The 26,207-nt window shown below is 44.6% G+C and overlaps 1 protein-coding gene across 5 annotated transcripts in view; it reads right to left on the reverse strand.

The window, feature by feature from the left end:
• LOC138581277 (E3 ubiquitin-protein ligase RNF14-like) overlaps nucleotides 1-26,207 on the reverse strand; it is a 385,887-nt gene that overhangs the window by 333,682 nt on the left and 25,998 nt on the right. For 4 of the 5 annotated variants that reach the window (XR_011304492.1, XR_011304490.1, XM_069652479.1 and 1 more), the window contains exon 2: nucleotides 8,222-8,480. The exons of the other annotated variant lie outside the window; for it this stretch is intronic. Coding sequence is in view for 2 of the 4 variants with exons in the window: in XM_069652479.1 (XP_069508580.1) it covers nucleotides 8,222-8,255 (34 nt within the window). In the remaining 2 variants the exon portion in view is untranslated. The remainder of the gene's footprint in view (nucleotides 1-8,221; nucleotides 8,481-26,207) is intronic. 5 annotated transcript variants of the gene reach the window in all.

Genomic DNA, 26,207 nt, shown 5'->3' on the forward strand with positions numbered 1-26,207 from the left:
CGTATGAGGGTATGTGTCCCGGAGTGCACCCCACACCTGTGTCTTGATATTGTTAAAAGGTGTGCCGTCATGCGCATCGCCATCTAGCCTCACTGTTGGCTATCCTGCCTTATTTCACACGTCACCCACTTGCTCTCCCACTATCGACAATAACAAACTTTTCATGTCACCCACTGCGAGGGGTACACTTGCGGTCTGTTTCTCAAGCATGTATATCGACTTCCCTGCTCAGGCTGTTAACGGTGGAAGCACTTTTATCAAATAGTTTTTGTCCATCTGTGCACACGGCACATACTGCGCTCTGCCCACGCCTTTGCGTATCAAGGGTATCTGCAAATCAGCTCCTTTCCTCTCCTTTGTTTTAACGCTTCCCTTTTTCCTTGCTACCGCCATTCAGCCACACCTCTGTACTCTTTCATCCCACAAGCTTTCCACCTGAGGGGTTATTTTTGGGGCTTGATGTGCTTCGTCCTCTTCATCATCCTCAAATTCATCCACGGTGCTGCACCCCTCTTCCTTTGGACCAATACCTAGCCCTCTCCAATATGTCACAGTTCTGTACCCAGTGTTGGCTGCCCCCCCATCCTCTTTCTTTTCTATTAGCAAGTCCTTTATTGCTGTACTTTGCAATCTGAACAAAAAGTCTCCCACCCTCCATTCATCCAATCCCTTCTCCTTTATTTCACTCTGCACTGGTCATAGTCGGTCTAACTCCACCTGTGCTGATTCTAGCACCTGTGGTAGCTCCTTCTGTCTGCGCACACCTGAGGCGGGGCTGTCTCTAGGGGTGTGTATGTGGGTGGTGGAACAGTGGCATGTATAGATACATAGGTCAGGTAGCAATATCATGTCACCAGGAGCGCCACTAAGGGGTATAACCCCTTGTGTCCATTTCGGGACCCCTCTGCTTCGGCATGTCATGGCCCTTCTCATTTGTCTTCTCCAGGTCCTCTATCATTTTCCATAGATCTAGAATTTCTTCCCTCTTCTGCCGCAGTATATCCTTGTACTTTGCTTCTAAGAACGTGGTCATATGTTCCAGAATTCCCTTATTATAGGTGCCCTGCTCTTAACAGGAGTTAGGCATCCCTCCTCGTGTTTCTGTCACCCACTGTTTGTAGTACTTCTCAATGTTTTCCCGGTACAAGGGCAGGGCCTTGTACATGTATTTTAAAGGTGTTTCCCCTCCTGTTTCTACGTGGTACGTGGTATAAAGCGTCTATGTGCCCCCTAATTGCACGCTGAACAGTCACAGTCAAAAAATCTAATTGTTGTTCCTTCCTCCACATCAGCCCACGTTACTTTCCCTCTCCTCCCTTCCCCTCCCCTTCAGACACACCCACTCAAACACTCTACTAACTCAACACACACCACTATTTATGAATTGCCCCTCCTTGGGCCTCCACCCTACACAATAAAAACACCAACACAATAAACTAAAATAACAAGCTAAAACAAAAACCACTACTGTTCCCAAGCCCACTAATTATGTGGGGCTCCTATGTATCTCCTTTTTTCTCTGTTACACAGCATAAGTAGTACCACCTCCTCCACTCTCTTTCCTTTCCATAATATTCTCCTTAAAAAAAATTCAATAATAGTAAAACAACACAAACCACAAGTTACCAATGACTGTGTACTCCACGTGCTCACAACCTCCCACACTTTCCTATATACTCTTCCCCACTTGTTACCACTTGCAAGAGTATACTCACATGTGCGTGTTCACCCGAACTACTCAGTCACATGGTTCCAACACCGGCTCGCACTCTCTCCAGAACCCCGCCATGCTCCAAGGAGCAGACAGGAATTCTGCGAAGCCCCTACGGAGAAGCAGCCTGGAAGCCTCCAAAGGCACGGGGGTGTTGGGATCGCATTGGGGTCACCAAATGAAGGCACACCCCTGTACGCTCACACCAGAAAAAATACAACCCGTTAGGTAAAGAGGCCCAGGATGCTTTTGCAAAGGAAACAAGTGTTTATTTCCACAAAACAGAAAAAACATCAGCAAAGGGCTCTTCTGCACGAGAACATTCTGAGCTCTGAGAGCATGTGAAGTACCTTATAACTACAGACAGCGTCACCCGTGACATCATAATATGAGATACTATTCTACCAACCTAATTGGATGGTCACTACACTTATAGGGTCTGCTCCATATGGGATGGCAGGCCATTTGTCCATCTTCATCTGTCCATCTCCATCCACGTGGGTGCTGCTAGGCTCGTCATCCATGGTGAGGCTGGTCTAACACTAATTGGCTACTCAGTTATGCACTGTTACCTTACCATTGCTGCAAACACTTGGCTCACACACCAATGGGCTGCAGAGAAGCCAAGGTCACAATAACTCACATGATTAGCTCATTCCCAGGCAGCTCAGCAACTCCCAAGGTCTCCACCTTAGTTTTGGGCTATAATTTAGTTGTTTCTCTGCACCTTGCTGCACAAATCACATGGCCCATTTCTGAAGACGCAATAGCCTTGCCTTCTGATCTTAATGATGGATCGAGGGCTGTAAAAAGATGATGGTTGTTGGTCTGAGTTTGGGTAATGCTGTGGCATGCGGGTTCTCAGGATGAAAGCATTGCAAGGCTGTATTTCTCATGCTGGGATCGTTGGGGGCAGGAGGCCTTGCTATCTGTCTCACGGGATGGTACTGCCAAGAGGCGCGTTGCTCCCTTCTCATGACCTTGCAGGGCGTATTCTTTCCTGTGTGCGAGGGCCTGTAATTCTTTGTAACATGGAGGTGTTCATGGGCTGTGTGGGACCTGGCCAGGGTGGGGGTGTTGTTTGTGCTCATACGAGGGACCTGATATTCAAACATCTAATACTATTTGCCACCCTCTAGGATGGCTGCCATTTGTCTAAGATGGTGTTCGCAATTTTGTGTCTTCTATAGTACCTAATATATGCATTACAGTGATCGTTCACCCCCCCTTTTTGTGTATCCCCCAACCCCCTGTTCGCCGAATGTGTCTTCTAATGTTTGTGCCTTATTCAATATCGCTTGGGCGGGTGGGAAGACCCTGTCTCAATCTCCAACACTGGTCTGCTATGCATTCATTTATAATAATACCTCCAATTTAGTTATTTCCTACAGGCTTCCAGTGCCTTATTTACTGATTCACTAGATACAAGGGCAGCACTCGTTCTCTCTTCTCCAACCAAGGCTAATCTGGTATTGCCCAGGGTGCAGGAGATCCTCTTGTAAAATTCTCCTTTTGTGTCTCCAGCACTCATTTTGCACACAGCCAATTCTTGGCTCTGGCACCTCAGTCAGCATGCTCTGCTTCCACAGAACCTCCTCCAGCTATCAGCAGGAGGGAATACAAAGTGGTTATCTGGTTAGTGGTCACAACTCCTAGGAAATCTTAAACCTCAAGGCCATTGCCCATTCGCAACATGATTTAAAGTAGTACCCCCACCAGATTGGTAACTTCTTCATATAAGTTCTTCCTATCAATAAGAAAACTCTTGTCCTTTCTTTTAAATATTGTATTCTGGTCAAAGCACTGAAAATCTACATTCATCCACACGGATACTAATCTTAAAACGATTTGTGCAGCTCTCCCTGAGATTGGTAATTCGTTCTGAGAATGGTGTATTGAATACTCTCTTTCATAGCATATTGAAGCAAGATAACTCTTAGTATAAAGTGCCACATTAATTCACTGTCCTATTACAATGTTTTGGATATATCATATGGTATGCACATATGGCTAAAGACAGTTTTCTGGCCTGAATGTCACGAAGTTCTGGTCATTCGAAAATAGGGCCAGACAAGTGGGCGTGCACTGAATGTATTGTTGGCATAACTGACAAATGTGCATGAAATTTGCATGCAATTACATGCTGCTCACTATGCATGTGCTGTGCATATATGTATAGCAGAGCCCTTAACTGCAGACAGTTGTCTTTAGGGTTCATAGATTAATACTAGCCACCATTACACTTTTATCACTGCGCCAAGATAGAATAAGGCAGACTTCCCCAGAAAATTAGATTCAGAAGTCACATAGTCACTGACCGGACAATCCACACCGCGCATGAACACACTTCATACTTCTGCTATTATATAAGTATGCTAGTCATCTCTGTTGAATTGAAGTTTCTTGAAATTATAAATACTATTTGAATGAAATGGAATGCTTGTTTGTATTTAATGCCTATTCAGACTACAGTCTGCCATTGGGCAATTTCCCACAAAGTGCGTCAAAGCCCTAGCAGCAGCTGTAAGGCGCTATACAGTTATCACGTAGCATTACATAATATGTATTGGGGGTAGTAGGGAACACAGAGTACAACTCACTGAGTATCCAGTGTTATTATGAGCATTGGTAATACTGTTTCGTAAAACAGTGGACAAATAGTCATGTTCTAATTTGAGATTTACTATATATATAACAACAAGGACCGTTTTGGGATTGCCTACTGTGGGTTGCCCAATTCAATAGTCACACTTAGGAAACACACAGTTTCTTTGTTAAAAAAGATGATTCGAGTGAGCACGTGTCTCTAACTTGGCTTTCAAGCATATGTGAGTGCACTGTGGCGTGCTAAAAACACATGTTGGGCCACATAAAGAGTGGGCCATGTGTCTGCTGCTTTCTAGATGAAAAGAACTGGAATCTTTAATGGGTTTTCTCTGTCAGGCAGGTGCAGAAGTGTTAAAAAAGAAGAACAAAGGATATTCTTCGGTGAATCTTTCTCTCTCGATTCTTTCGTAAAGGTGGGACCCTCGGGGTTAGTTGGTTTGGGGACCCATAGTCCAAATGCACTGACTCTGGGTGATCTTATTGTCCTCTAGGTCAGGTCATTTCATAGCCGACCGGTTTCTGTGCTAAGGGGTAGTTAGACCACATTCATCAGGGCTTGAATTGTGGGCATATAGGTGAGTTTCCTCTTCGTTACTATTGCAGCGTTGTCTGCATTAATGCGATTACTCTACCCTATCCGTGTAGACAGTAGTTTTTGCAGGGAGGGGTGAGGCGGCCTGTGACCTGCTGCTCGTGTCTGGTCGGTCTGGCGGGCCGCGCGCGAGGAGTTCTCAACCGAGAAGGGTAGAGGAATCACATTAATGCAGACAACGCTGCAATAGTAACGAAGAGGGCACTCACCTACATGCCCACAATTCAAACCCTGATGAATGTGGTCTAACTACATTACCACTGTCAAAATTGTTAAGACGAACTACATTAAACCCCTTCAATTACAAAGAAAGAGTTATATTCGTTCACTTTTCTGAAGACCTGCAGTTAATAGGCTGATTAGTTTTCAAAACGTCTTTTTTGGCATAGCATGACAATCTTTGCAGAACAATGTTTTTTTTCGATGAACACTGATGAAGAAAAGCATCATTATCTTTACACTGTTATTTTCTGAAACCGTGTTCTTCTACCTATTTTATCATATTCAACCAGAATACCGTTCAGCTCATGATTATTATGTGAGTGTATGTACTTACCTGTTGTCTAGAAATCCCCCTTCTTTCCCTCTCCTGTGTACCATAATGAATAGGGTATTCTGCAACCAGGTAGTTATCCTGATACTAGCGTTAGGGGTGGTAAGGTTCTCCCATAATGCCCTTTTCTGATTTTATATAAAGAAAAACGTGTATGTAATCTTGCCTAGTGCTTGTCTGAACTACTATCTTAGGAGTAAAAATGTAATAAAAACAATATGTAATATTCAGTATAGTGCCTTCTTTTGTGTAATCAGTTGCACCTAGCCGTCAGCCCATCCTCTCCTAAGAGTGAAGCCTGACTGCTCTGCTGTGTGTCCCACTGAGAGGGTGCTGGTCTAACTTTCTGCACACGCTTTTCCCACCCTAGAACAGATCTCCTCACAGCTCTCGCCAAATGGCGGTAGACAAATCTCTCTAGCATATATCCTGTGGGCACGGAAGCAAAAACTACAAATCCCATTGAGCCAAACAGTTACAATAATCAGAGTGCAGGCCTAGCCCAGCAATCGCAGCCATTCTTTAGCGACAATATCAGAATGTAATGGAATTGTAGAACTTTCTTTGATGTTTGGGATGAATCAGGTTGGAGCACATTATATTCCAAAACTTGCAAAGCTCACAAGACATGTTCTCACCCAAAGTTCTTCTTTAATTTTAATAAGATTGGGTTTTAATTTTAAAGAGGTGAGACAACTGGGAAAGTGATGTGGACATCTTTGTTGAGGTTTGTGAATGACTTTGATTTGCAGCCGTTCATGTGCATGTGAAGATCGTATTTTAGTGGTGAAACCAAACCCATTCCCAGATTAATCTAATTTTGTCTTTGGCTAAATTTTTTAGGAGAAAATAGCGCATTGCCATGATTATGATCTTCTTAGAACCAGAGCCCATCAAGTGATTGGTTGCCATAATGAGAATTCTATTCCAATAGACTAGTCACTAACTCAGGCACCAAATCTAGATAATGGCTAAAACGTCGGTGTCCGTGCAACGCCTCCATGTGTTTGGGGCTGCCAAACCAACTCTCCATTGGTATCTGGCAACAGAAAAGCATTTCATGTTCCTATGGAACTTTCCTGAGATGAAGGGCCTGGAATATCTGAAGGGCTCTACAAAAATGCTGATGCAGAAAGATAACTGCAGTCACTGCTAACAATGTACCTGCCTTTCACCCTTCTACAAATTTAGGGACACTTAACCTACATGAAGATGTTAAGGCTATAATGATCTGAGAGCCCACAGGTTTTAATGTCTCTGAGATCCCTGTCCATCAAACATACTGGGCCAGAGAGGTGCAATTTGGGATCTACTTGTCTGCTGAAGGCCAGGTCTTGGAAAGTTGTCACATTTTATCTCACTGAATTAATGACAGGAAGCATTCACGTTGTTTCTCTTTCTACTCTCTCTTGGCACTTTCTCTAGGTCAAGGACACCCACTTTCTAAACTCAGATCATATACACAAATGGTATCAGGTTTTTATCGCTGGTGCATTTGATGTAATAGTTTCTTCGGTATATTGGAACTCTCCCAATTCTTAAGAGACATTGAAGCCCAACTCCCATTCAGGAAAGCTTTGGTAGAGTGGCTATTCCTGGGCTAACTCATCCCATCCAGTTGTGGATAATCTTCACCACCAGGAGGCCACAATGATGGCGAGGGTGTTCTTCACAAGTAATATTAACAGAAAATACTAACGACACCCGCCAAGCTAGCTCTCTATCTCACTCAGTCTCTTATCACTTCCTCTGTCTGTGCTTTAGTGCAAGAGCAACACTGAAGCCTTCCCCGGCAGGAGGGACTGAGTGAGGTAAGGGGGCTATAGCTGAGCATAGACAATTGCTCTGTTTTAGTAATCGTTTGTGGTGTGGGTGATGCGAGCTAAGGAACCTCTCTAACATTTGCAAAGGGGGCTGCAGGGCGGAGCAGTGGCTGTTTATGTAGAGTGACCTGATTTTCCAAATAAAAAATCAGGACATGCCATGAATAAAAAAGTAGGATTGCAATTTCATAGTAGCTGCCAAACCATGTATACACGACTGCACTCAGAGCAGGCAGCGGGAGCCAGGCATAGTATGTTATCTAGTTGGTAATGCCATAACTTTGGCAGCAATCTCGTACCTTGGAATACTAAACAAGGTCCTCTGAATTCGAAAAACTATTTGGCCAACTGGAAGTCATGCCAATACAGTGCTATTGCATTGAACTGATTTTAAAATGTGCCAGTGCACGAGTCTTTTGTCCTGTTATTCGGGGAGATGTGCAGGCAGAGAGCCACTTGAAGAACTATTCCAAGGTGGCAGTTCTTAACAGGGTGGCATGTGGGGAGAAGTAGTTTCCGCAGACCCCCTCCTAACTTACCCTAACACATTGCCTGCTCATTGATTGCTAGAGCACCCGAACCTTTAAACGGTTAAAAGTAGAATGAACACAACTCTGAAAATCTGTAGTGTGAGGGATCAATTATGATTCAATTAAAGAACGAATTCTTCCAAATATGGACACATGGCCCATCCCTTGACAATAGGTAATACAATCAATAACTATAGCAAAACATTAACTCACAAATTAGAAAAGACATCTTTTTGAAAAAATAAATTATTTCTCATATAGATCCATCCAATGGGTGTGTTTCTCATAAGCATTAGAACTGCAGATGACCCTGGCCTCAAAGTTAGCACCATATATTGAAAGGTCAGAGAGGGTCTGTTCCTCGAACTTAAAATAAACGGATAAGGAATAAACGAGGCTGCTTACCTGTTGCCTGTTTTGAGATACTGGCAAATGCCATTTTGTTTGCACTCAAAGACCGTTTGTTTTTTCGTTTAATAGCGTGCAAAAATCATAAAATGACGACCACGAGTGAGCCTTCTCACAGTCGCAACAGGAAAGAGGTGGCAGCAACTACGTGAGGCGTGATGTGCCGAAGAATGAGCGGGAAGCGGACGCAGGCAGGTCCCAGACAGGCTCCAGAAAACAGAAGACGTCACCAAACCGCTATCTCTTCCGCCTAGACCTGGAGCAGCAACGAAAGGGAACCAGAATTACACATTACAAACTCATTATCTGAAAACTGCAAAAAGGGAAGTCTATCTGCTAGGAGCCCATTTTCTCTTTTAACGCTCTTATTTTGGGACTTTTTCATCACTTCAGAAGGAGCTAGCTTCTTAATAACTTGTGAATTTCATAACAAATAAAGCACAAGTAAAGAGGGGAAACTATTCTCCCCAAGGCAACGACTCTTCACTGGATGCAACGTGCTTCTGTGTTACTTAACGCACACTGTATTCTAAGCCAATGCCGTTCATCAGCTCTTTCTTGCATTTTGGGATTTGCGGTCCTTCATTCAGAAGCAAAACTACAAGTCACAGAATAAAAAAAAGCATGACTGAAGGTGCTGCTCGCAACTGACTGGGGACAACTTCAAATACATTCACATTTCTGTCACCAGGTAATGCACATACTAAACTCTCTTTCATACCCTTATACCCTCATAGTATAAATATGTTAAAACATTCTACGTTCACAGCTCTACTAGGCCAAACATGGGTATTGGGAAGATGTGCGCTTTATAAACACTGTTAATACATCATAACATACTGTACCATGCCATAACATCCTTATGAATCTGGCTGTTTGACGGCACCCACTGTCAGTCTGAAGAAACCTCTCCATTCGCTATCACTATAAGCTACAGACACCTCAGCCTTCATTATGCAAATAGCAGTACGCACCATCTGACTTTAGACATGGCTACTGCCGCTGCTGTGCGGTCCTCCCCACCCCTTTTGGAAACACCCCTGTTCTCAGATGATTCGACTAATGCTCTAGCCTCCTCCTCGGTCTACCCCCCAATCCTTCATGCCTCTCCACAAAGTACTGAACTCTGCCACTAGCACACCCTGTACCTCCTCCCGCCTCCTCCCACCCCCTCCATTCCAGATGGCTGTCCATGTGCTATAGATTCCTCTTCAAATATCGTTTTCTTATTTTGAAGACAATCCATGCACAGCCCTACTATTATGAGGGTAACTCCTTCCTTCGCTAATCTCCCCCTAGCACTCTACAGGCACAAGCACTTCTTTCTGTGAGGAAGTTTTACAAAAGTCCACCTTTGTTGTTAGCAATGGCTAAACAGCCAGACTCATTTTAGGAGGGAGGGCTGTAGGAGGTACACAGAACCGAGAGTATACACATAAGCCAAAGAAACACTGACACACTAAAAGTTATATAAAAATAATGGTTTATTTCATATATACATCAAGATAAGTAATTCTTCAGAAAGATAAGTACTATCACAGACAATCAGTAACGTAGAAAAAACAATGCATTATTCACAGTTAGTAAACCACTTTTGTACTACTTATGGAGGAATGGCAGTATGCAATTCAAAAGGTAAGTAAAATACTTTTGTAATCGCATTCAGAATATCTTTTTTTCAGGTAAAATTGGATGAAACAAAACCAACATAAAGCAAACAAATGCTTGGCAATAATGTCACACAGGCCTTAGGCTTTAGTAGTCCATCACTATCTAATAATGAGGGTCTGAGGGTCAAATTGGAGGGCAAAACAGGCAAGGCACAAGCTGTAGAAAGTTCAAAGGTTCCAGAGGAAGTCTTCAGTAGCAAGTAAGTAAAAGACTTTTTGTTTGGAAAAGGACCAGGGACATCGGTGAAGGCTCCCTGTAGGCACACAGGTGTTAGGCCTAAGCGAAAATGTATGGGCAAACTCCCAAACACACGCTTCACCACTCCAGCAACACAGGAGCAGCAAAGTTACTCTAGGTAAGTTTTACCAAGAGTCTCACAGTACCTTACAAGTGAAGAACAGGCTGCAGCATGAGGCCCGAGCGATGCAGCAGCAATAGACCCGGAAACCGGATTGTTCGTCAGGTAGAGGAAACAAGGGATGCTGGAATGGATCTTGCAGCTGACGTCGAGTGAAGAGGCTTCCAGCAAAGGATTCTTTATTGTTCTGTGATTTTGGTGCCTTTTGGGAAGCACCAGTGAAATACGATTACCGCCCGGATGATTAATCTTGCTTTCTCGATCCAGCACTCTGGTGAGGGGACTTCAAGGAGTGGAAGGAGTCCACCAAAGTTTCAGGAGGATTTGATCTTCAGAATATGATGCACTGCAGTGTCTACAGATCCCAGGCTATTGGGGGTTTGCAGCCGTGAAGATCAGAGCTCGTCGTGGGATGGTTCGAAGTGCAGGTCATCTCAAGACTGATTGGTCCCATCAGTATAAAGGAGAGAGTCATCCTCTTCGGAGTTCTCCTGATGCTTGGAAGAAGGGGTTGGACAGCAGTGCTTCAGAAATCTCTCTTCTTCTTTGTCATTGACTAGTCTGCTCTAGGGGTCAGCTTATCTTCAGCCTCATGATCCATGCCTCTTATGAGGGAACCCAGCTAATCAGCACCCATGTACCATTCAAACTCTGAGTGTTGGCTGTTATTTCAGGACAGCCAGCCTCCCAGTTGTAACTGGTTCCAGCCAGGCACAGCAGAAGACAAAGAACAGTGAAGTTTCAGAGTCCTCCCCTGTTTCCTGTCCTCACAGACAGACTGGTGCCTTGGTGGGCTTCACAAAAGGAAACTGCCGAAGTCAAAAGTCAAAATAGGACCTCCCCCACACTGCACGGCAGAAGAAGGACCAAGAAAGGAAGTCAAAATTGCACAAAAGTAGGTATGATAAAACCACTGCCAACGGCCATTCAGATTAGCTTCTCACTAACCAAAAAGTTACCGAGCAGTGAGAAAGGGGATACAGTGTAACCCCTCAGCACTCCTCATAAGATGGGGTGTGTTGATCTCACAATATAAAAGATAGGAAGGATACTAACTATCCCCTGCCCTTGGGAACATTTGTCCCCAGAAGGGAAATAACAGAAAATAAAATGTGACACTCAAGGGCTCCAAGCAACACTGCACATAAAGTGCTGTATGCTACAAAAGTCAAAGCCAGATGCCATAAAACTTGAAGGAAAGTATTTCACTGAGGAAAAAGGTAAAAAAGAAATACAAAAGTATCCCAAGAGAATGGGTGAGTGTGGAAAAAGGTTCCCACTCACTCAGGAGAACTGACAAAACATCCAGAAGTCCAGCAAAAAGTGCTGGGGGACTCACATGTGAAGGGGATTTCACATAAAAATGAAAAATCTACCTAACAACTTCTCAACGTATCGGTCCACTCTCCACCCTGCACTGTCTCCTTTTCGCTCCTGGCACCCTACCAATGGAACTCCCAACCCCAAGAAATCAAAACCTTGCCACTGTCCAAAGGTTTCAATTAGACCTGAAGGTACTGCTTGATCTTGAAGGTAGACCCTTGCCGTCATCCAATGTCATTAACCCCACTCTTTGATCCCACCGGCTTCCAGGGTATATCTGTGTAACTTGTATAAACACCTATCAATGGTTTGATTGGCAACTGGTCAACTCGGCAGTATTGTCTCAGTTGTATATACCATTGTACCTCCTCTTGACACCTTTTCTACTTTTCCCATGCCAATGTAAAGCATCCCGTCAAGGGAATGCTCCATTCTGTATTGTAACTGTAGAAGCATTGTTACCCTCTCTGTAATAAATGTAAACTACAAATACTTTCCGCGGATGGTCGATGATGGATGTGAAAGCCACTGCATGTCACCACAGGCAGGTAGGTAGCTGCCAATGGCAGGTGGGAATACACACCCATTCCCAGTCTCTTCTGCACAAAATAGCACATGGATATAACTGAGGAGCAGAGAATGGGAAAAAACGTCTAGTAAGATATGGCTTTTGATGGTGGTACTCTGTGCGTTTTGCTTTAATGGAGGGGAGGATGGGTGGGGGGGAACAATGTGTTCCCCTAGACCAGTGTCAATTGGTGTGGGATCCCAGATGACTGACCCAACACACAGGAATTGGTCACCAAAGGCATCCTCCCGAGGTGAGGGTGCCACACAACTCTCTCCACCTAGCAGAGATATTTTGGCGATGAGAGCTTGAAAGCAAGGAGAAATGTGACTAGACACTCACTAAAATGGACTGCTGTGTTCTTTTCACTGCTCGCTCATCTGGAGAGTCATTTCCTTTAATAGTCCTAATATGCCAAGTCATTACTGTCCAACTGAAATATGTACCCTCCATCAGTGTTTAAATATGCCCCTAAAGTCTTGCTGAACGAGTGTGCATCTTGGGACCGTCTCACCCTCTGCCAGTTTGAAGATGCAAGGATTTTACCAGATGTCCCATACCTGGAAGCCTAACTTTCTGTTGAATAACCCCCTGAAATCTCACTTCTTTCAAATCTAGGACCTAGAAATCTCTGATGCATATCCAAGGCTGCATTCAGCAGAGAGGATGGGTGAGACATCAGGTAAGGCATCCTCGGTGATGAGGGATTACCTCCACATCCCTCTTCTTTGTCCCAGTACTTCTGAGGTACCACCCCCTGTGGCAGGAACCCATTTTTTCATTGTTTACAGACCTCATTTCTTACCACCAAGAGAATACCACCCACAGATTACTGCCAGTGCAGACCAGTTTGTTGGAGCAGGGAGCAGAGCTAAAAATATTCAAGGAGGACTATGAGATCGCCGGATAAAAAGTTAAGCATTACTTTGTTAAAAGCAAAGGAATGTATATTCCGAACCAGCCTTTGAGATGCTCTGGAGACACACACCCTGTGTCCCTCACTCTTTGCGTTGACAGCCTTTAAGTAAGGGCAATTTATAAGTGATGGCTCATTTAACATTGGCTTTACACAGTATGTGCTTAACATTTCAGGGTTAAGAACTGAACATGGGGCATTTTTTATTTTGAAGGCCAGCACAAACCATCAGTTAGCTGACCAAATCTAACATACTTCCAAGCGAATTAACGTGCCACAAAGAAATAGTTTGAAATTATGTTTTTTATTTTCATGTCTTTGACACACCAAAACCTTTTTTAGTATATTTTTAGTTACATTTGGCGCATGCCTGCAAAGGTTAACTATCATTTTCTTGCTTTAGTATTCTAGTGGCTGCTTTGGAATATGGACTAAATGTATCCGCTCAGCATGAAATGTCTTTTCATTTTCTTAACGAGTCAACCACTGCCTAACGCACAGTAGATGGCACCTTAATGTGACTTAGCACCTTGATTAGGAAAGCAGGGTTCATTGTGTGTCAGCATGCAGACAATAGTCCATGGCAAATAAATACAGTGACATTTGTGCAGCAATGATTTGTGTGCTGCACAAGTCACCACCCTGTTGGTTAAGGGCATCTATGTGGTGCTCCTCTATGTAACAGCACATATGCTTGTTTTTTCTGATGCGCCCCATGTCCATATAATAGCACACTGGAACGTTTTGTGTATGTGGCTCTGACGAGTATGCCATACTGTGCCCACACTTAAACACATAAAGCAATCAAAGAAGTTGCCTCAAATTGTACATCCACTAGACCAAACACCCATTGTATACTGCCACACCGATTTTCACTAGCTGCAGACCAGCACCAAGAAGAGGTGCTAATGCCAGTTCTGTTAGGTAAAGCTTGGGCCTGCTCTTTTTTGCAGAAATAACCCTTGAGGCCTGAATAATGGTGAGGAGGTAGTTAGTGGCTGAGGAACTGTGGGCCCTTTACCATGCATTAGAAGCCGGTTTTGTTTAAAAAGCTTTATCAGCTTTTAGTGGTCAGGCTAAAGTTTGTAAGATGTAAAATCCTTCCTGGGTATCCTGTTTGTGCACTGTTTATTGGGTGTCTCTTGTAGGGTATCCTTTCCTGTCTATACATACAATTCCCTAAAGATGTTTCTTTATTGGGGGCTGGGCATGCTAACACTGAGACCCAACCCCCGGTCATCTACAATTCTCCAGCATTGGTTCTTTCATAGATTCACATGCTGTGAATATTTCCCATCGTCAGGCTCGGAATGCTCAGTTACCTTTTTTTTTTATTTTTTATTTTTTATTGTGTTACAGTTCCAAAAGAACTTTTCACAAATATACATGTAGAAAATATAAAACATATAAACATATTAATTTTTTAGCAACACTTAAAATTGACTGTAGATACATAGAAGAAGTAAATACAACCATATATATACTAAAAGGCTAGACATATTGCACAGCAAATTCAGATACAGAGGCCTAACCGTCGATATTTTCTAAACTCATAAGCAGTTTGACATCATCATCAAATTTATCTAGGCGTTCTTTGGCCACTTTCCATATCTGAGTAATGGCTATAGTCAGATAATTACTCCTGCCAGAGAGACAGCGCAACCAAAAGTTTTCACTCTCAATATCAATAAATTCCCTATCCAATTTGGCAAAATATTTGTTATAGATAAAACTCATCGAATAACAGCAGGAAAGGACATGTCTAATAGTTTCCACCATATCATTCTTAGCACAAAGTCTGCAAATCCTTTTATCCTTCGGAAGGTCTCTCCACGATCCGTGAACCCCCAGGACATCAAGGCGATTGAGTCTAATGTCCATGAAGATTGTACGATTTAGCTGTGATGGCATGAGAAGGAGGTATCTTTGAGGTACTTTGAAGCTGAAAGGCATCAGTGCGAAGGTATGTAAAGATCTCATACTAGAGACCTTCTCGTGGCTGGATACCCAATCACACTTTTCGATAACATCTTTTAGGGATTTTAACACTGCACCTTCACCATGTTCCCATCTGGGTTTCCAGCAGATTTTATCAAACATTTTCAGATTGAGACTTTTAAATTTAATAAGGGCCTCCATCTTACCCTCCTCCAAGCCTTCCTTTAGAATATAAAGAAGAGTGCTAGGCCGTGCAAATTTAATTTTTATGTACAATTTGGCCCTATTATGTTCATTTTGAGCAGCCATAGAGATAAGCCCTACTTCCAGACGAACTGCCTGAATAGGAGTATAGTTATTCAGACCCAGTAGTCTGCGCTATATGATTCTTTCCGTGGTATAAGCCCAATCTGACCAGTCAGAAAATGAGGTCTGTAATGCATATAGAAACATAGCCACAAGTATTTGTTTATAAATATTGATGATTCCCAACAGGCTATATCCAGCTTTCTTTTTTGAGAAAGACATGACAGCAGTAAGAGTGGCCATAACTTTAGCTCTTTTATTCTGTTGAACCAGCTTATTAAGGGTCCCTCTTTCCCCACATAGCTCATATCCCAGATATTTATAGGAATTGACTTTCCTGATCGCACCCAAAGAGCAAGGAATCACCTGCTTATTGCAGCTATTTCGACCAACAGCCATAAACTGTGTTTTGCCCAGATTGATAGTTACCTTTTGCTTCACCCTGCTATAAGCAAGACAAACCTACATTTTGTTGCCTAACACCCTTGTAATGGGTGGTTTTGGTCCCCACCAATGGACCCTTGAGTAGTCCTAGACTAGACCGTCCTCTTCCTCTTCCCCCAAGATTCTAACCAAGTGTTGAGCTGAGGGAGTCCCCTGGTTTTCGACAAGTAGAATCTAGGCCAAATTTCATTAAAAAATAACTTTTCTTCTTGTTCTCGTCAAATTCGACCATCAAGTCTACAATATGAACGTGTGACAGATAAGTGGGGATGGAGGGCAAAAGGAGACCCCTTTTTAGGCATGTGCCACTTGCGGCTTGGAAAATGTATATGAGGAAGATGAACACTCTGATTGGACATACTGCTCATAGCCCATTACATGGTTCACAACTGCACTGTAGAGATCTCACTTCCAAGACACTCAAGTATAGAAACCGAAGGCTGGTCTGCTAGCTCAATCAGGGGAACTACACCGAGTACCCATCTGATGTCGAATCGACCCAAAGAATGGGCACTCTTGCAGGGAAACGACTGCGGTTGAGGGAATGGGCCAGGTCAGAAGAGCAACCGATGGACGAAAAACACAAAGCACTGAGTCACCCAAGGCTACGAGCCGTAGACGATGGGCGAGAAGAGGCCATCCAAGGGGCCATAGAGGCTGTTGTCAGCTGGAGAAGGTCTGTCGTCACCTGGACCGAAGGAGGCAAGTCGACAGAGAAGCAAAAACACAGGCATGAGTCAAGGTCAGTGGGAGAAGACAAAACCTTGTTAAAGCCACCACTGGTTCCAGAGGGGGGCACAGGAAACACCCGAAACCTCCAGGGTTAGCTACATCTTCCAATGCCATAGATAAAACCCCCTCATCATCGACTGCACTGAAAGGGTATAAACAATCGTAGTCGAAGATCATCCATGCGCCAAATGGCACATAAGCACACTTCATCCTCATGGACAGAATAAGAGCAGCAAAAGCAACCTAAGGTGGACCCGTCGATGACTATGAAGCACAAACACAAGGGCAGCTCGCTGACCAAACATAGGGCAGATAGCCCCTCGACGACGCCTCACAGAACTACCCTGTCCAGGATGCTCCACAAGTCCAGTTCTTCGACAACGCTCCCATAAAACCAGCTGGTCCACGACACTCCACAAGGCCGGCCCGTCGACGACACTCCATAAAACCGGATCATTGACAAAGAAGCCCACGGAAAAAGACTGCACAGGCACGGACACCTTGCCTCTGCCTACAATAACCTCAGGGGGGAAGGAGAAATCCCCAGGACTCAAGAACTCAAAGAAACAGCAGGACTCAAAGAAAAAGCAGGGAAGAAAAAGGTATAATGCACCTTAAAAAACCCACTTACACAGGACGGAAGGACAGACATGTCCTGTTAATTGCAGTATTGGAGGTCAGGCAAACCCAGCCCTGACCGCACACTTGCAGCCTATTGGTAGAACACAGGTGTATAGAAGCAGAACACAGGTGTATACAAGCAGACTGCTTAGAGAGCAGAGAAGCAGTTGGGAGAGCAGAAGGGACGATGCGTGCCTGAGACCAGCAGTGAATCTCTTCCCTGTCTGAAGCCAGGTTCTGCCAGAATCATAGAGCGAGCTGGGGGTGCTGTCCGGACCAGAGAAGCCAAGGAGCGGAGAGCAGCAGAAGCTGAAGCCTGGAGGAGAGTGGTGTGCCGAGACGCTGGCCCGATGTTTGTGAGGGACTGCAGCGTGGCTAGGGAGCCGTGTCTCCAAGGAGCCAGAGTGAGGCAGCCTTCATCCTGCTGGCGACGTTCAGTGAAGTGCTCATTTCTTTGGAACATGTGCCAGTCCCAAGTGTGTCTGAGGGGCAGGTGGTGAGACCGCCTGTCAATGCAACCTTGCCCGGTGAGTTTCATGAAAGTCAGAGAGAGAAACTCGGGATCTTGCATTTGACTGGAGCGGAGCGGGAGAAAGGCACAGTTTGTAAAGCAGCATGGAACAGAAAGAGAGAGAAAGCATAAGAAGTACAGAAAGTGTAAGAAATAACGGGAATAGGGAAAACAGAAAGAAGGAACACGCACTAGCGGCGCTGAAAGAAAGTAAAGCTGAGTAAAAGCATGTGAAGTGTGCAAGAGGCACGAGAAACAAGTGGGCAGGTGCAAGTACACACGATAAAGAAAGAAAAGTGTGTAAGAGGTATGATATAAACACAAGAAACCAATGGAAGGTGCACAGTGAAGGAAAGGGTGCAAGTGTGCACAGTGCAGAAAAGGGTGCAAGTGTGCACAGTGAAATAGTCACTGAGGATCATATCGTCCGATATCATTGCTTAATATCGTCGCGAAGATATATACAAGGATATTGGCAGCTAGGCTGGAAATGTACATGCCTAGGCTAATACACTGAGATCAGGTGGGCTTTATATTGGGGAGGCAAGGAGCAGACATGATGCGCAAAACACTACACTTGAACCACAAGGCAAAAAGAATGACCAGAGAACCTGCTCTCCTGTCCGTCGATACTGAAAAAGCCTTCGACAGGGTGGAATGGGGCTTCCTCGAAGCTGTCTTGAACAAGGTTCGATTCAGCGAGACATTCAGGAGAGGGTTGAAGGCGGTGTACACGTCCCCTAGGGCCTCTGTAGTAGTTAACTCTACTTACTCAAGGTGGTTTGCTCTGGGACGAGGAACAAGGCAGGGCTGCCCTCTGTCCGCGATACTATTCTCTCTATCTCTCGAGCCTCTCGCACAGACAATCAGGGCTGATCATCTAGTGGAAGGTATTAAAGTAAATGGGAAAGATTATAAGATAGTCTTATATGCTGATGATTTGTTACTGCATGTGTCAAATCTGTTACTATCGATACCAAGAGCCATACAACTAATTGAACGATATGGCCGACTGTCCGGCTTTAAAATTAATAAGTCCAAATCAATCCTGTTCCCCCTGAAAGAACCCACCCAACAGGACACTGACAGATATTCCACACTCGGTCTCACCATTGGGGAAACAACATTACGATACCTGGGAATAAACCTCACAAGAAATGTAGATACCATGTATGACGCCAACTTCCCCACATTGCTCTCCCAATTTCATGCTGACCTAGTCAAGTGGTAGAACCTTACGATCTTGTGGATGGGGAGACTTAATGCAATTAAAATGGTGTGCCTTGCCAGATTTCTATATCCATTTCGGCTGCTCGCTATCAAGATGCCAAAGCTGTTTTTTGGTGAGGTGAAGAGGGCCATTCTAAGGTTTCTCTGGCAAGGGAAAAAAGCGAGGATATCTTATGATGTCCTAACTCTTCCCAAAGAACAGGGGGGAGTGCGTCTACCCGACCTTAGAAAATATTATGTGGCGGTACAGCTGCGGATCTTAGTGCCTCACATGCGAAACTACACGCACTTACAGTGGATACACCTTGATAATTGTAACTTCGCTCCGGCCACTTTATCGGAATGGCTCTGGGTGCCAAGAGATAAACTAACCCGTAGAATTAGGCACCACCCCATATTAGGGACCATATGGGAGATCTGGAGGGAGGGAGTAGAGATGAGAGGTATCACCACATGGCCATCCTCCCTGACCCATATTTGGGCACCGAGGATCTGAGACGAGATCCCAGAGCACAGTAGATTTCAACCCTGGTTCGAAGCTGGCCTGGAGAGGGTAGTGTTACCAAAAAACAGGTAAGGTTCCCAAACTTTTTTATCGGGGGACCCAGACTCAAAGGGAACTAGCTCGTAGATGAGCACAATATGCAACATGAAAGTGAGTCTGGTACCCCTCGTTCCATTCCCCAGTGTTCTAAAACGAAGCCACAATTGAATCAACCACAGATGCCTCACATATAGGCTACTGTCTACAAACCTAAACCCAAAATGTATATAATGATTAAAAAAGACTTGATTGAAAAATTTATTATTTGCACATGTTGTATAACATTAAAAGGCACTAGGTGCCAAACACACAATAAGACACATTTTAGGGCACTTTGCCAATGAATTAAAAAGGTATGAATCACAAGAAAAAACCAAAAAAAAAAACCAAAAAAAAAAAAAAAAACCCCAAAAAAAAACGTTGTTCAACAATCAAACGTCTCAGAAAGGGGATACACACAACAACAAGGTCTTATAGCAAGGTTTCATATCATTCGAACCACTTTGTTCATGTGAAACACAATCCCATATTGAATTAGCATGGGTATTCTAGATCGTTGTCGACATGTTTCGGCCTAGAGAGGGTAGGACAGCTCTGGAGGGTGGGCGGCTTACTCACGATTACAGAACTTGAGAACGAGTTAGGAATAGGCCCCCTCCCTGTCTTCCACTACCTGCAACTCAAAGGCATACTGATGAGAGGGCCATGGAAAGAGAAAATACAACGGGATCTTACCCTCTTCGAGACTATTCTCAACACTTTCATGGAGATTAAGGGCCTTATATCCATTATGTATCCATTATGTATAAAACTTTAGTGAATACGGGGAAAGGGTCCACAATTAACGGGAGAAACATATGAATCTGGAAATAGACCCTGAGTTGTGGACAAAAATGTGTAAGGGAGCCCCACTAGTATCCACTAGTATCCATTATTTTCAGATGAAGGGATAGGGTTGGTTTGGCAACTGGTTTTGTGAGATTGAACAGATAAATTCCACATCATCTAATACCTGTATGTTGTTTAACCTGTGTTGTTGAAATCTCAATAAAATCAAATTGAAAACAAATTTCAAAAAGAAAGCAAGAAGGAGTCCAGGAAGTACCTCAAAGTGAAAGGGTGGAAAAAAAGAAACAGATGGGTGCAAGTGTGCACGATAAAGCAAAGGAAGTAAAGGAGAGCAAGAAGGGGTGCAGGAAACACATGAAGGTGAAAGGTTAAATAGGAAGAGCAAGGAATAAGGAGAGGGGTTAAAGGTCAGAGTGGTCACGCTTAGGAGGAGCAAAGAGCCCAGCATTCTCGAAAGTCTCTGATACTACCCCATGTAAGAAATGTACAGTGAAAGATACATCCTGACTAAGAGAACTTTGTTTGTTAAAAGAAGGAAGGGACCTACGCTTGGAGAAGGGAACCCTGAGAGGCCTAACAAGAGACATGGATGAACTGTGTAAAGAGAGGCCTACACTTGGGGAAGGGAACCTGACCAGAAGTGTGTATTTATTTTTTTGGGTACTGGAAAAGTCTGAGCTTGTGAAGGGAACCCCAAGGGACCTAGGGATATTGTGAACGTTGTTGATTTGCTGTCAGAGCCCTACACGGAAGGTTCTAAGGTTCCCCTTTTGAATTGAACTATCTTGCACTGGCAGAGCTATACCCATTGTTAAGACTATCTGAAACTAGCAGTGGTTTACATTTCCTTTTCTTTGAACCACTATTTTGTTCCTTTTTAAAGGCTTCCTTACACATTTTTGTAAAGAGTGAGGGCAAGCATAGGTTTAGGCACAGATGGATTCTTGTTTTGGACTTTCAGACAGCGATGGCCCTTAGAAACATCAGTTAAGGGAACCGTCCCATTAGAGTTAGGGTCAGTTAGGCATTACACCAAGTCAGGAAAATTAGTAAATAAAGGTTTTAAAACTAACATTTTTGAGTGGTTCCATGTGATGCTAACGAATCAACAAATAATGAAAACATTTATAGCAAATTTAAAATAACGCTTTCTTACCTCGCCCCAACCCCCTCCCCACCCATTTTTACTCCTTACCCCACCCCCGATATAGACAATATTTTTTTGTTATTTTTAATTAGTTATAAAAGTGATTTGTTATTGTCATTTCGATGAAATCACTGTATATCTTTTGAGTCTGTGGTTCTCGTGATACCATGTCTCTCTCACAGATAGAAGACATGCACTTCCAATTCAAAGAATCACGCTTTGAGCTCAAGATGCCGCCCAAAGTTTTCACCAAAGTGCTATGTCTTACAGGGGCATATATTCACACGAGTAGAATACAAGCTTCCCTCTGTATGGATTATTGGCTTGGCAGATCAGGGCTTCAACCAAGGAGCAACTAAAAGACCATGTAACAATGACATAAACAACTCTGAAGTCCTGAGGTTCCTCTTGAATTGGGAGCAATCTCACCCAGCACTATCTCTGAATGTTCAGTTCCTAGGAGATTGATTCTGAATGACATGGGAATTGGTTCTTCTTTTGGAGAGAGAGAGAGAGAGAGAGAGAGAGAGAGAGAGAGAGAGAGAGAGAGAGAGAGAGAGAGAGAGAGAGAGAGAGAGAGAGAGAGAGAGTGTGTGTGTGTGTGTGTGTGTGTGTGTGTGTGTGTGTGTGTGTGTGTGTGTGTGTGTGTGTGTCTCATCCCTGGGTGAGGGTACACAGGCACTGGAGGACAAACTCTTAGGATTTCTGACGGCAGTTTCCATCATCATCCAAACTTTATTCGGCCATGGGGCCATCAAAGTACATCCTAGCACATACATTTAATAAACAAAATCAAATAACACCACCTCATGCCAAAAAAAAATATAAGAGTGGGGAAAGCAACAGTGGAGAGAAACCAACCCCATTCAAAATTACACCAAGTCAAAAAGGTCCTTCCACAGTGGTCCCTAGTTATCATCGTCCTAGAGGAATAAGGTTCTCGCCACTTAGGGGTGTGTTAAATCAGGTGGCTTCAAATCGACCATCAGGACCTTGCTGGAGGTACTGACTGGTTGAGATCCCACCCTTGGCCAACCGACCATCCCACCCAGATATTCCTAAAACCCCTTTGGCCACTCTCCAGTACCAGAAGACCAATTTAACGGTGCCATAGGAATTCAAGCCAATGTTTCGAATTCCGGAGCATCCCAACATAGATTCTCTTGATAGAAAGCACATCCTTTCACTATCAGCAACCAGTGCAAGCACTTGTTCAATAGGGCATCCATTGGTTCCTTCTTGCTCTCTGCCAATTTTGGTACCCCATGTAGGTAAGCTATGGTGGATCCAGACCCACCCTTATGATGGCGCACGGATATACTCCCCCTGTGCAAGGACCATATACTCCAGGGACGTTTGTGCTTGAACCTTTTGCAGGGCATGAAGGCTGCTCCACAATTGGGGAAGACGTTGGCTTAAGATAAATCACTCTACTGTGCTCTTGGGGCTTGATTCAGATTTGCCGGGGGCATTGATGTGAGGCCCTACTATGAGAAGCAGCATGTTCTTTGGGTGTTACTGGTTTGGCACACTCCATATCCATATGGCACTCTAGGGGTAAGTTGCTAGATTCCTTTACCGGCAATGGAAGTATCCCCCTGTGCCATTTCGCCACCCCTCCCCTGGTTTCCTACTAGGATTGTGAGCAGTTCCTGGATGGTTGTCAACTCAAAGAGCACCTGGTTACACTTGCACCTCTCATCGGAACAGGCATCATCGGCTGGCAGGTAAGTGTTCAAGTTACAACCACAGGCAGCCACATGTTCCATAGGGTTGGGAGCTCTAAGTGGGGTTAAGTTAAGTATAGAAAGGACCTGCCCCCAGGGCTTATAGAAGAGAGGTACTCACACCAGGCACTACTGGAAGAACCCAAGCTGTCACAAGAACAAAAGGCGGGCTAAGCATAAGCGGCAGAGGTTGCTATATCTGCTACCGCCATGGAACTTGGAGTTTTGGTACCCATAGGGTGGTCAGCATGGGTGGCTATAGTTGGTGCAGGGACAAGGAGCGGATAAGTGGTCTCTAGGATGGGACCAGGTAACTGGGTACAACCAGCAGGGATATCTAGGGGAAGATTCCCCATCGCTGCTACTAGCGACTTTGCTAGACCATGACATAAAGAATAAATGGCAAATGCAGGGTAGGCACAATGGGAAAGTTGGGGGAGACCCAATGGCAGGGGATGCCGGCTGATGTTCGAGGGGAAGGGAATTCCGTTCTGGTATTTCCTTTGCCTTTATCCACACCAATATCCGTACTTGGGGGGTTCCTTCTAGTGGCAAGTGTGACAAGGTCTTCCTGGTTCTCAGCTGGGAGATCCTCTCCAGTGCAGAAGTCAAACTGACCCTCCTGAGGTCTCCAACTGAGTGTCGAGCGATGTCCCCTGGTGGCAACCTTTCAAAGCTGTTGGTACTTCTCCCAGGTCAACATGGCTACCCCCCGGAAAGTGGCAGACTTCTTCACCCAACAATTCTGCCTCTCTTTCTGGGACAGTAGAATTAATTGTGGGGCGACGTGGATTCCCCCGCCCTATGTGTTGCACCACCAAAATCTTACGATTAGCTTTGGGCTCAAGCTCTAGGTCGATTTGTAAACTGCATAGGAGGGCTGACTTGCAGAGAAAAAGTGGGGGAAAGGGTGAAGGGGTTGGGGGCTCCATTATTGGGTTTCCAATGTTCCAATGTTGAAGGAAGCCAGGGCCCTTCTAAAAGAACAGTCACCCACCTCAGTGGTCTACAGTGCCCTCTGTACCAATACCTGTTTCAGTTCGCTCTCACCAAGGGGCTGAAGGGGCTGATGGGTGATCTTCCACATCCAGGTTGCGCCTTGCAATGCCGCAAACACCCTGCGGGACGCCAAAACCCGCTGCCCTTGGACCCTGCCGAGTTTCGGCCCTGTCAGGGAAGACCGCTGTTTAAATGGAAGGGGGGCCTGGTCAATCAGCACAACAGCACTTGCAGGTCTCCAGACCCCTGCAGGACATCAACACCCGCTGCCCCTGTACCCCACCGGGCTTCCAGTTTCCAAACACATAGGAGCTGATGTACAAAATGCAGTGGAGGTTGGAAAAGGAGACTCTTGTGTAACGATTTCCATTACAGCAGCCCTCGCTGATCGCGATTACGATGGATGGCAGTGGTCTGGAATAGGACATGACATTGGAGAGCAGTTAGAATCAGGAAAAATTGAACTTGCAGGGGGCCTCCTGATCATCCAACTGGAGAAAACTAGCATCCTTAACTAGAGTTCTGTGTTTTAGGAAATCCATACAAAAAAAGGAACAAAAAACTGAATGGGAGACTTGACTGAATTTCAAACAAGTCCCCCATTCGGTGGCACAAACAAGTCCCCCATTCGGTGGCATTACAGTGAACAAAGGCAGCATGGGCTGCAGAGGTGTCCCCCGCACCCTGTTCACTGTAATGTCAGCGAGGGTTTCAGGGGTGTCCCCGCACCTGTTGAAATAAAGTTTAGAAGAGGACCCTGCAGCGCCGGCTCCCATCCACGCAAGTGAAGGCAACCGGCGTCGCAAAGGGATGCAGGAGACGACGGCACACAAGGAGGTGTGCCGCCCACAGGTAAGTCAGGGGTTGAGGTGTAAGGGGGTTGTGCGAAATGTCTAATGGAGAGAAAAAAGTAAAGTTATTTTTGGTAAAATAACTTTCGTTTTTTTCTCATTCTGAAATTTTGGATTCGATTAATTTACGATAATCCGAGTTTTAACCACCAGGATTCTTGGGAGATCAGTTGTTGTTAGGAAAGACAACTCAGCAATGGCCTATAGAAAGAAGGAGTGGTGGATCGGTAAAGACTCGTACAACAGATAACTTTTGAGATGGGAGAATGGGCAAACTGCAGTTTGCTATTTGTCAGGGCAGCCCCCTCCAAGGGGACTCACAAGAAAAGGGCAGATGGCCTGTGCAGGAGTTTTCTGTCATCATCATGGGAGCTATGAGCAGCAATGTTCAGTGTGATATGCTCACCATTGTGTAACCTTTCCTTGGATTTGTTTGCCTCTCCTCAGAATTCACAGATTTTAATCTAGGCTCCCATGCCCATATGCATGGGGAGAGGATGAGTTGGCAGTCCAATGTCCAGAAGGGCTTCTTAAGGCATTCCTACCTCTGCCCTTGATAGCCATGGTGACTGAAAATCAGAGACTCTGCTTTGAAGGTGATCCTGCTGGTGGCGTTTTTGGCCAAGGAGGTTGTGTTTTCCTTTTTTAGAAAGTCAGTAATTGGCTCCAATGATTTGGTTACCAACCTACCCATGTCTTCTCCATGAGCATCCCAGTATGTACTAACTAGAAAAGCATGAAATACAGGGAGTGTGCCACCTTTCCCCTCACTGTGGATTGGACATGAGGTGCGGAAGAGGTGGCAATGCAAGAGCAAGGAGGTGTATTTCCTTTGATATGTCTGGGTTTGAGTGCTATATTAAACCATAAATACACAGCATGATATGCATTTGCAAAGATGTGCACTGTTGTAAATATGAGACACCTATGCACATCACAGATTTCCACCTGCTTTCATAAACCAACCCCACAAATCCTTAAACTGGATACATTCTAAGGATTCTTGGAGCATCTCCGAGATGCTCTCGTACAAATCTGATTAACAAAGATTTGCTAACCGCCTAGAAGAAGTTGAATTCTGACGAGTGCACAATACAAATCAAACAGATATAAACACAAACATCAACTGCTTCTCAGAGGTGCTGCAGGCATCACCAGCTCCCCTCCAGTAGAAGATCTCACGTATCAGGTATGAGGCAGCAGATGCAAATCTGGGATGCTCTGAAATGGCAGCTCTAGAAATCTGGA

The sequence above is a fragment of the Ambystoma mexicanum genome, chromosome 3p, assembly GCF_040938575.1.
Source record: "Ambystoma mexicanum isolate Mex_15411 chromosome 3p, UKY_AmexF1_1, whole genome shotgun sequence".
Taxonomy (NCBI): domain Eukaryota; kingdom Metazoa; phylum Chordata; class Amphibia; order Caudata; family Ambystomatidae; genus Ambystoma; species Ambystoma mexicanum.